Here is a 10,324-nt window from a genome sequence, read left to right on the forward strand (position 1 = left end):
AGTCTGCACCGGAAACAGTTGGTTGAGTGAAAGGGGGGATAATGGGGAAACAGGGATGGCATGGATTGGAGGTTGAAGACCAGTACGGTCCTGGTGACCGAGTGGCCTAGGGATTTCATTGTGGGTTCAGGAAATGGAAAGCCAGCTCAGTTTGAACTGAACAAGCCCAGGATACAACATGCGCATAGACAAATCCCACCAGTAACCGATAGGCACATAAACAACACGTTGAAGTCCGCTGGAAGAGCCAGTTTCCTTGTTGTCATGAATATTGATCGCCTCATTTGATTTTTTGCTGCACTTTTTTTGTGTTCTGTCATCAATAGCTTTGTCTTAATTTGCCTGGACTGAACATTCTCTTTCTTTACCCCTCCGTTCATTCCAAACAGCCACGGGGCAAATGTAGCCTCTCCCAGCCCGGAGCTTCTGTCAGCAGCCCACACATCAGGTACCTTGTTCTCCTGGTTTCTACAGTTTACCTCTGGAGCTCAGAGAGGATGATGGAAACTTCATGAAAGCATCCAGATGCTGACCACTGGAAGGAAGGCTGTAGCACGTGCAGAACCTGATTTTAAACAGTATAAAATTCCTTCAGGTTCTGGCTTGAAGTTGTGTTATTTTTACAGCTCTCATAATCAAACAGCATGTATAGCCATCCTATGTATATCCCCTACATTGGCTTAGAATTGTACATTGAACACATTTTCAAAGTATTCCCTTGTATAAAACTGAATCATACAGTTTATATTGCCCTAGAGTGTTGGACAGTGTAACATCCCAATTCCAAATGTAAAGTGTGCTTGGAATTCCCATTCCATCCAGTCAAGTTGAGAGAACGGCTGTTCATATGGAACATTCTGCTACAGGTCCGCCTGTCTTTAAAAAGCTTCCATCATCATCGTTGACTCGACTTTAAATAAATCAAGTTAATGGGTTTGCAGTAACACCGTATTTAATACTCTTCAGACACTTCCTTCTGTTGCTGGAATGCTTTCATGGCTGATTAACAGGAAGCCACTGCTTTATCTTCTCTCTTTGCTTCTCTCCATTCTGCCTGCAGTGCTGTTAATCCTAACCTGGCCACGAGAGGGCAGAATCGCAGCTTCATTTTGCTTCCAACATCTTGCTCATCTCTGAATGTCTCATTGCCCTGTGTGTCCAACCCTTGTGTTTATTCCTCCACGTTACAACCCCCCACACCCTGCCTAACCCTGACCCTCACCACAACCACCCCCCACCCCTGATAAAACTGCCTTCTAACACAAAATACAAAGAAATCTTAAATGTACCCGAGCCCGAACAGTACTTGGAGGTTATCTGCACAGCACCAGTGCAGCCAAGGAGCTTTGCAATTCACTAACCTTGGTACCAGTCGATATGCTTCTAATAGCAGGTACCCAGTGCATTCTTTAACACCAGCACCACTAGCAGCTGGCTTTAGAAACTTAACAGCATTTGAAACTTGCTGAGCCACTTGCATTCTAAAGCTAATTCTACCTATGGCAATACAGTGAGGTCAGTGTGCTGCTGCCTAGTATATTGTTATGTTTCTTGTCTGTGTACAATATTTAATTTGTTACATTGACAAGCAGTGATATAAATCAGTCTTTACTGAATAGAGGAATAAATCAGGCGCACTAGGCCTGACAGCTTGTGGTCAGAATGCTTGTGTATTTTAAATATTTGATCTTGAACATTATGGGCTATCAGCATTTGTTCTCTGATCAGAGTGCTTTGTGTTTGATCTCACAATACATGAACCAACCACAATGGCATGTAGTCTGCAGTGAGCATTGTTTCTGATTTTCAGTAATGTGAGCTTCTCTACGGAAAGAATGGTATGTCCAAACACTGGAACAGGGAAGGGTACAGTGCTGGGTGGGAGGGGACAAATTCCTCTCGCCGGCTGAGGCGGTTTAGATGTCTTTTCATTGGGCCAGATCTCCAGCCAGAAGCCCCACGACTGGAATGTCTGATCTAAACTTCAGTGAGGAAAAGGAAGAGCAGAGGATTCCCTGTGGATCAAACTGGACTAAGGAGCCAACATGTGAATACTTTTGACTGTTCCTCTCTAAACTGTGTTTTTCAACAGATTAAGAGTGGATTTTTTTCAAAAGATGCTTGCAACTTTTTTTATTGGACCTTCTAATGCTTGGTATAATTGGGTTTCAAGTCTACTGACCAACCAATCAAACTGTGCTTGTTTTAAATATCCAATTAGATTGTTGGTTTTGACAGCTCAAGCAATCAAATTTAGCCCCTGATGTTTAAATATCAAGCTATTCGAAATGTTGGTTTTTTAAAAAAGCCAAACAATATTATTTTTATGATATCTCCTGGCACTGTAAGAGATGGTGATAGATTCCAACGTATTTGAGATTTGAAATGAGGTGCCCAAAATGTGAAATATGATTTTCTCCCAACTGTGTAGAGTTTGTAACAATACTGGCTGGCTTTGCTTTGGATTGAAGGATTATCTTAACAGATAGTTTGAAGGAAAGACTGGAAAAGAAAGCAGAGGAGTGCAAATACTGGCAGAAAAGACATTTAAAACTGACAGGAAGAGTGCCTGAGAGTGGGATGGACATATGACCAGCAGCAGGAGGGAAGACAACAGAAAGCAAAATAGGGGCTGGTTGGCACCTCTTTGCTTGGGTGAGGAGAGGAGATTGAAGAGATGCTATGAAGTAACTGGGAAATAGGAGGAATTTAAAGACTCTGGACTTTAAGGTTAATCTATTTGGGTACCAGATCTTCAGCCACAGTTCTGTCCATTGCTCAGACTACTCAGATGTATCAGTAGCAGATTCAGAATCAGGTTTATTACCACTGACATGTATCGTAAAAGATTTTTGTTTTGCAGCAGCAGTACAGTGCAAGGAAGTATGCAGGAGAAAAATGAGCCCCCTTGGGGTCCAAAAGGGCAATGTATGTGTGTGGGTGAGGTTCGAATTGAGGAGAAGATCTGCAGATGCTGGAATGCCAAGCGACACACACAAAATGCTGGAGGAACTCAACAGTCCAGGCAATAGTTGATGTTTCAGCTCAAGACTCATCAGGACTCGTGAATGAAGAGTCCTGATAAAAGGTCTTGGCCCGAAATGCTGGCTGTTTACTTTTTCCCATAGACACTGCTTGGACTGCTGAGTTTCTCCAGCATTTTGTATGAGGTTCTAAATGAATTTGTTTCTCCTGTATTCAGCAAGGAGAAGGATGTGGAAGATTGCAAGTTCAGGAAACAATATGTCAATTGTCTGGAGCAGATCACCATTACGAAGGGTGAGGTGTGGATATCAGGGAATGCACAAAGGTTGATAAATCCTCAGGGATGAATGGGATTGATCCGGGGATGGTACCGTAAACAAAGGAGGGGATGGCTGAGGTCCTAATGGAGATTTTTGCATTTTCACTAGCTGCAGGTGAAGTACCAGAAGACTGGAAGATAGCTATACTATATCTTTATTTGAGAAAGACAGCAGGGATAACTACAAAGTGGAGAGCCCTGCATCAGTTGTAGGAAATTATTAGAGAAGATCTTAAAAGACAGGATTTATGTAGACTTGGAAAGTCAGAGAATGATTAGGGATAGTTCAACATGGCTTATAGGGGTGAAATTCTGACACTCTAATTTGATTAAACTTTTTGAGGAGGTAACTAAGAAGATAGATGAAGGCATGGTGGTATACATGGTCCATATGGACTTTAGTAAGACATTCGACAAGGTCCTGCATGGGTGATTGGTCCAGAAGGTTAAGGCATGTGAAATTCAAGGCAAGTTGGCTAACTGAATCCAGAATTTGCTTGGTGATGGGAGGCAATGGATGATAGTGGAAGGTTGCTTTTCTGATTGGAAGTCTGTGACCAATGGTATAACTGCAGGATCAGTGCCAGAACCCTTGTTTACGATAAATATTGATGATTTGAAGTGCATTTAGGAGGAAGTTTGCAGAAGATGGGAAAATTGGTGGTTAGCCAAGGCTACAGCAAAATGATAATCAAATGGAAAGTTGGTAGATCATTGATGCAATTTAATCCTCACAGTAGGTTAATCCTTAGAGTAGGTTAAAAGGTTGGCACAACATTGTGGGCTGAAGGGCCTGTACTGTGCTGCAATTCTATGTAAGTTCAAGGTGATGCATTTTGGGAAGTCGAGTACTGGCAGGGCATCCACAGCAAATAGTCTTGTCGATTCAAGTGCTCAGCAAGGTGCTTATGAACGTTGCGAGAGGTTTGACCTCCACCACAAATAGTGACTCAGATTTTTGGGGCAGCACTTAAGAGTATGGAGGACCATGATGCAGGCAGATGGGATCTAGCAGAATGTCAGGTTGGCACAGATTAGATGGGCCACAGGACCTGTAGGATTCCAACTTGACCCCATGATCTTATGGCTTAAAGGTGAGTATCCAACACAATCTGTGAAGATATTTCCACAAGCTTCAGACTCTGATGGCAAGAAAGCAGCCTGGACCAAAATTTGAGCCAAGCCGACTCACCACTATATTGTCGAATATCACAGTAATCTTGTGCAGCTGGAGAAGAAATCGCATTAAATATCGCATGTCTGCTTTCGGTATTCAGTTAGGTGTCGGAGACAGAGTTAGTGGCTTTGTGAGAAGATAATGCTGAATTTATTCTCATCATTCAGTCACCCCTTTCATTTGGCTCTCAGTTAAAGCTTGCCATAAATCTGCGCTTCACTTCGAGATGACACAGGTCAAACCTCATTATGTCAGAGATGTTCTCTGCCTGCGGTAACACTATCATTTGGTTAACCTGTTTAATTTTAATAAACCAGCCTCTTAGTGAGGAATGAGGTACCGCTCGTTCCTGTTGTGTTTGTTGCATTTCATCAACTCCCAGTACTGGCATTCTCAGAGGTCTGAGGTAGTGTACAATAGGACTTCAGTAAAGGAACACTGTGATGCTGCTTAAAGTCCCATGACTTTCAGTGCTATAATGGGCCTTGGGAATGACTGGGAGAGAAGCCATATCTGTAAACCAAATCCTGGACCACTGATGCAGTCTCAGTCAGCCTCGGTTCTGCCTCCTGCCCTTTCGCAGACTACTCGTTACAGCAGCAGCAGCACAGTGTTAAGCAAACAGAAACGGAAGAGATTCTGCAGCTGCTGAAAATCTTGAGCAACACGTGGAGGGAAATGAGCAGTCAGCGCTTGGCCCAAGACCCTTCATCATGTTGAGTCCTTTTAGGGTGTAAAATCAAAACCGACATGGATAATTTATCAGTGCTGGACCAATGGAGCTGTAGCAATGAACTGAGATCGGATTAGTGGCAGGAAAGGTTTCTGGGCGGAAGCTGTGGGCCAACCTCTTCCACTCCCTGAATCTGTTCTGCAGATGCAATATGAAATGGCACAATGTATCAACAGCTCACTGCTCCTCCACTGGGCAAACTCATCCCTCCCCCTCCCTCGTTCCGTGTGCCCTGAGCTGATTTACAGCATCTCTTGTCAGGCCCTCACCAAGGCTTCAGGCTTTGGCTTCTTGGGCCCTTCCAGTGCTCATTAGTGACTGGCACTGAACTGAGCCAGACCTGGTGTTGGCCAATTGCATCTGTTCCAAGCTGTGAATTAGGTTTGAGGGTGGGGTTTTAAAACTAAAGGTGCAGCTAGACATGAGGCTTCCACCTAATTCTGGTGTGATGTCCGCTACTTATGCAGTGTTTTTAGCATCACAAAAGGTGAGCCAGAACACTGGGAAAATGCTCTTCTTCAAATGGGCCACATTCCTCCTGGCAGCCTGACCAACACTTAACATAATGCTAAGTGCATTATCTTCGTATGGTCTTATTGCTCTTCCTTGGGATCTTGAGTTGCTGTTACAGTTTCCACCTTGTAGCTATTGACCCCCACGCAAGTGATCGCCTGCATGGGGATTTGCTGTCTCTGGTGTGATGTCAGTGTTATCTGAGGTCATGAACGACTCTTTCTGAATACAGTTCAGTCTGCCTTAATAATGTGATGGATGATGAGGAAATGGTTAGATTGTCAGAGATCTTCTGAAACTTAAAGGACAGATATGCAGCTGTAGCCAGAGATGCTTATGGAAGATCCATTGGACCTTGTACCAAAGGCAACCTCTCCTACCCTCTCCATTGCCAAGGGATGCACAAGCCTTATTCTTCCCATTTTTTAAAATTTGGTTTGATAATTGGATATTGCGTACTCTTTCTAATGGACTTGATGGGCCAAATGGTCTAATTCTGCTCCCATGTCTTGTGGTGTATACCAGGCTGGAGCAGCAAGTGATAGTCTTGTCGGAGTAGTCGCTGTTACTGTTTTTGCAGGAGCCCAGTCGCTTTCTCAATTCCCCCAAATGATACTTGGCCTGAAGTAATAGGGAACTGGCAGCGGCCACATTATCATTTCACTGGTTGAGGTAGCCATCCAGTTTGAAATGGTTAACTTTGAAGGGACGCCGTGAATGGAAGGTGTTTACCCAGCTTGAACTATTTAATCGATATCATGTACCGATGCTGTCAAAGATCACAAGCTACTAATCATGGAATTATGTACTGTGTTCTGGACCACATCCCGTAGAAGGCTCATTCTGCATCAGTACACCTGGTACATGCGCAGGTTCTATCAGCTTTTTGATATTTATCATTATCCAAAATGTTCCTAAGGTATTTTCTATTGTCTGTAGTGTTCCAGAGCCAAAGTAAATATTGTGTAGAGGTGGAGGCCGATATTAGTGCGTTGTTTTGGTGGCTCGTGGTCTGGGGGTTGTAAAGGTTGCATGTGGGAGCTGGTGAGCTCGTGATTGTGGTATTCATTTAGGATCTAAGGATTTGTGAATTCATCTTCTGCCTTTTACAGTTTTAATGAATCAGATAATTGCCTCTTTGGGGGGAGGGGTGGTGGTGGAATATGACCCTGAAAAGCCAACTGGTTCATAACTAACTGCCCTTCAGGGAAGAGCCATGGGGACAGACAGTCAATGTGACCTTCCCATCTCCCAAGTAGAAATTCAGAAAGGAAAAGAGCCCTAAGGTCCAGATTCCTGTTCCTGGTCACAGCAAGTGTTGGAGTTTCAGGTCACAGCCCATAGCTTAATGTTATGTGCGTGTCTGGACCTGGGTTTCTGTTGGTAGCTCACTCTGTGCAATTAACAGAAAAGCAAGCAAGGGGATTCACTCTTGTGCATGTAGCATGAGTTATTTTGAAGTAAGTTTACACATGCATTGGTTGAGGGAGGGACTTGATCTGTTTCACCCAGTTGGACTTGCCTGAGGAATTTGTTTTTACTTGGGATTTGACTGAATGATTTAAGCCTGATGCATTTGACAGTTTCTTAAACAAGGGAAAGGCAGCACAGATTAGATCCAGACTTCTAAGTCACACAGCTTCAGTCTTTGGGAGGGTGAAATCTAGTAAATGTCGTCGGGGCTGTAGGAGCTATGCACTGCCATTAGTTGGCGAGCCGGGAGATTGTTCTGAATTAGCCAATACTTACAGAAGATTACTCCATTTCTGCTGTCATCATGTAGTTACTCCTAGTAGCTATAGTTCGTGGTGCTGTTAGAATTACACATGATGTCGTTGGGCTGATTGATGGCTGGGACGTTGACCACCTGGTCTTCAGTCACACAGCAGCCTGTGCTCCTAAGGGAGCTAAAGGGACGAGGCAGGCAATCTGGGGCTGATAAAAGGAAGTAATCCTCTGGGGAAGATTCAACTTCAGCTTCCCCGGACTTTGGAAATAAACTTCAGAAGAGCATCTGGACTTGGGTAAGTGCTTTCCTTAAAGATGGTTGTCTTCTTTAAGATACAAGCTCAGTCAATAACCACTCTAGCACCCCTTGTGTAAACCACTTTGAATGTCCCCACTCCAGCAGCTGTTCACGGTTGGCAAAGAAATCTTACTGGAAATTTCCGGGAGCATTACAAGGAGAGCAGGGGGTTCGGTTATCAGTTCTGGCTGGGACTGGGGATATTCTTGGACAGTTTACCATTTGCCCTCCTTGTATTGCAAATTTTAAATTTGCCACCACCTATTGTGAAGCAAAGAGCATTTTATCTACATCACCTACTTCTGTTAGTGCAGGGGCCTTTCTAATCCATCTCCCACATCCATTTTCTATAAGAAGTAGTGTTCAAAGAAAATGGGAAAGCTCATAAGCGCATTTAATCACCTTGATCTTTTTGTATCCGATGGTTCTGAAACACTACGAATATTACAGGGAGCTGACACAATGAAGTCTGACATTTTATAACAAGTCATAGTCATACTTTATTGATCCCAGGGGGAAATTGGTTAAATTGGTGGATCTGGCAATGTAGAAAGCAGTGCTTTTTAGGAACCCGCATCAGCAATATGGAGCCGCAGTGGTTTTCAAGTTTACCTACAACCCCACATTGCCACATGGACTGGCCACCAAGGCTGACAGCGGAGGTGTAGATTGAAAGCCGGATAGATCCACCAAACCCGTAAGCTTCCTCCTTTGAAGGTTAGTATTTTCAGTGAGATAAATGACAGCTGGGAATGTCTAAAGAGCTCTGTGTTCCAAGCTAATGTCTGACTCGGCTGCCTTGTTTTGTGTATTCTGAATCTAGGTCCAGCACAAGAAGCCTAGGAGGTTCTTCCCGTTCTGAGGAGCAGGCAGCCCAGAAGAGCTCGTCCTTCTTGCTGCGAGTGCTCAGAGCGGCTTTGCCTCTCCAGCTGCTGTTGCTGCTGCTAATTGCACTGGCCTGCCTGGTGCCAATGAACGAAGAGGACTACAGCTGTGCCATGTCCAACAACTTTGCCCGCTCCTTCCACCCCATGCTGAGGTACACCAATGGCCCTCCTCCGATATGATTTGTAGGAGACTGAGAGAGAACTGCATCATGCAGAGGAGGATCCCCACCCCCCCACCCCCCGAGGAAGAGGGGGAGATGCACACAGCTCTGACTTGGCCATTAGCTGGTCTGCTCATGGCCCTCCGAAACCTCTCGGGGCGGCTGCAGCCAACTTGCATTGAGTAGGGCACAAGAAGGACACACCCAGTTACCAGTCCCCAGATTCAGTGAGAAGTGTAACATAATCTTTGAATAGCTTTTTTCAATGTTCTTTCTGAAAGAAAACTGCTTTAGGAATGGCTATACAAAGAATTGTTCAGATCAACCCTTTACATGATGAAAATCTATAAGGGACTAAGCAGAGTGGAGGTACAAATAAAACTACTTCTGATAATTATTGGATGTAAACTAAAAATGAAGAAAATATTTATGTACAGTTTGCTAAAGCTATTCTTTGTGTTATAACCATGCTGTGATTTACATGTGTGCTACTTGTAATTTCTTTCCAAAGCACCCACAGACAGAATATTAGGTCTTGCTGGGGCACAGATGTAAACATAACGTACAAATATAAATATAAAACTTGCCAGGAATGCCCGTCTCTTGCTCTGCGCAGCTGGTGTGACTCGCGTGTGAAGCAATCCCAGCATGGATCAGGAGTAGATTGAACCTCTTTATTCATGAGGGCTTTCAGCGTCCCACCTTTTTATGTTCTTGTCTGATAGTGGCATGCTCAGATAATGGTAAATCTCGGTGCATTTTTCTATACCAGGGCAGCCTTGCCTACCAAGAAGTAATAAAATGAAAGCTGGTTCTTTTGGTGTACAGTGGAAAACTGGGTTGCTAATTAAAGACCTACTTCTTTCACTTGTGTTTTTGTTGTTACTGCTGTGCTCCTGACACATCCTGCTGGTTTTCTTTATCACTGGTGGTTCTTCCTCGAGCTGCCGCACATAGCATCGCAGCCATGGCCGGGATGCTGCCTTTTGGCTCATGTCATTCAGTTTTGGTGGCCAGTATTTTGTGTTTTCATGGCAAATGGGTTGCTACCCTCTTTTGCGGTACCTCCTCAACTAAAACGGACAAACATTTTGAGCATTTAAATCTCAGCCGTTTCCATTTTAAGAACAATCTCAACCCGTCTATGCAAATCACCCGTACCACTCACTCAATCTCCCCCACCCTGCCTGAATTTTTCCAGAGTTTGGAGGTAACTAAGCACTGATTTGTAAGGGCTTAACTATAATGTCCTTCCTTTTGTTTCTGCACCTCTTAGTTTTTGCCCAGAGCTATGCACACTTAATTCTCAAGTTCTGTCATCTCCACAGATTGTGTCTTCTGATTGTTAACACAACTATGAAATACCATTGTGCTCTGTTCCTCCACCCTGTCTTTGAGCCACTCCGTGAGCTGACTCTAGGAATGCAGTCATTCCACACTCCACCAAAGAATCTTCCACTTGCACAGTGCATACTCACTTGTAAAAGTGAAGTCTGGATTCCAAGCAAAACACAGTAAAAGCA

The 10,324-nt window shown here is 44.0% G+C and overlaps 1 protein-coding gene across 13 annotated transcripts in view; it reads left to right on the plus strand.

Annotated features, from left to right (window-relative positions):
- The window catches only part of syne1b (spectrin repeat containing, nuclear envelope 1b), a 500,086-nt gene extending 490,418 nt beyond the window's left edge, over positions 1–9,668 (plus strand). For all 13 annotated transcript variants that reach the window (XM_072265605.1, XM_072265607.1, XM_072265609.1 and 10 more), the window contains 2 exons: positions 390–448; positions 8,577–9,668. In XM_072265605.1, coding sequence (XP_072121706.1) covers positions 390–448; positions 8,577–8,820 — 303 coding nt within the window. In that variant the 3' untranslated portion in view covers positions 8,821–9,668. The remainder of the gene's footprint in view (positions 1–389; positions 449–8,576) is intronic.
- The last annotated feature ends 656 nt before the right edge of the window (positions 9,669–10,324 follow it).

Source organism: Mobula birostris, chromosome 8 (genome assembly GCF_030028105.1).
Source record: "Mobula birostris isolate sMobBir1 chromosome 8, sMobBir1.hap1, whole genome shotgun sequence".
In the NCBI taxonomy this organism is placed as follows: Eukaryota; Metazoa; Chordata; class Chondrichthyes; order Myliobatiformes; family Myliobatidae; genus Mobula; species Mobula birostris.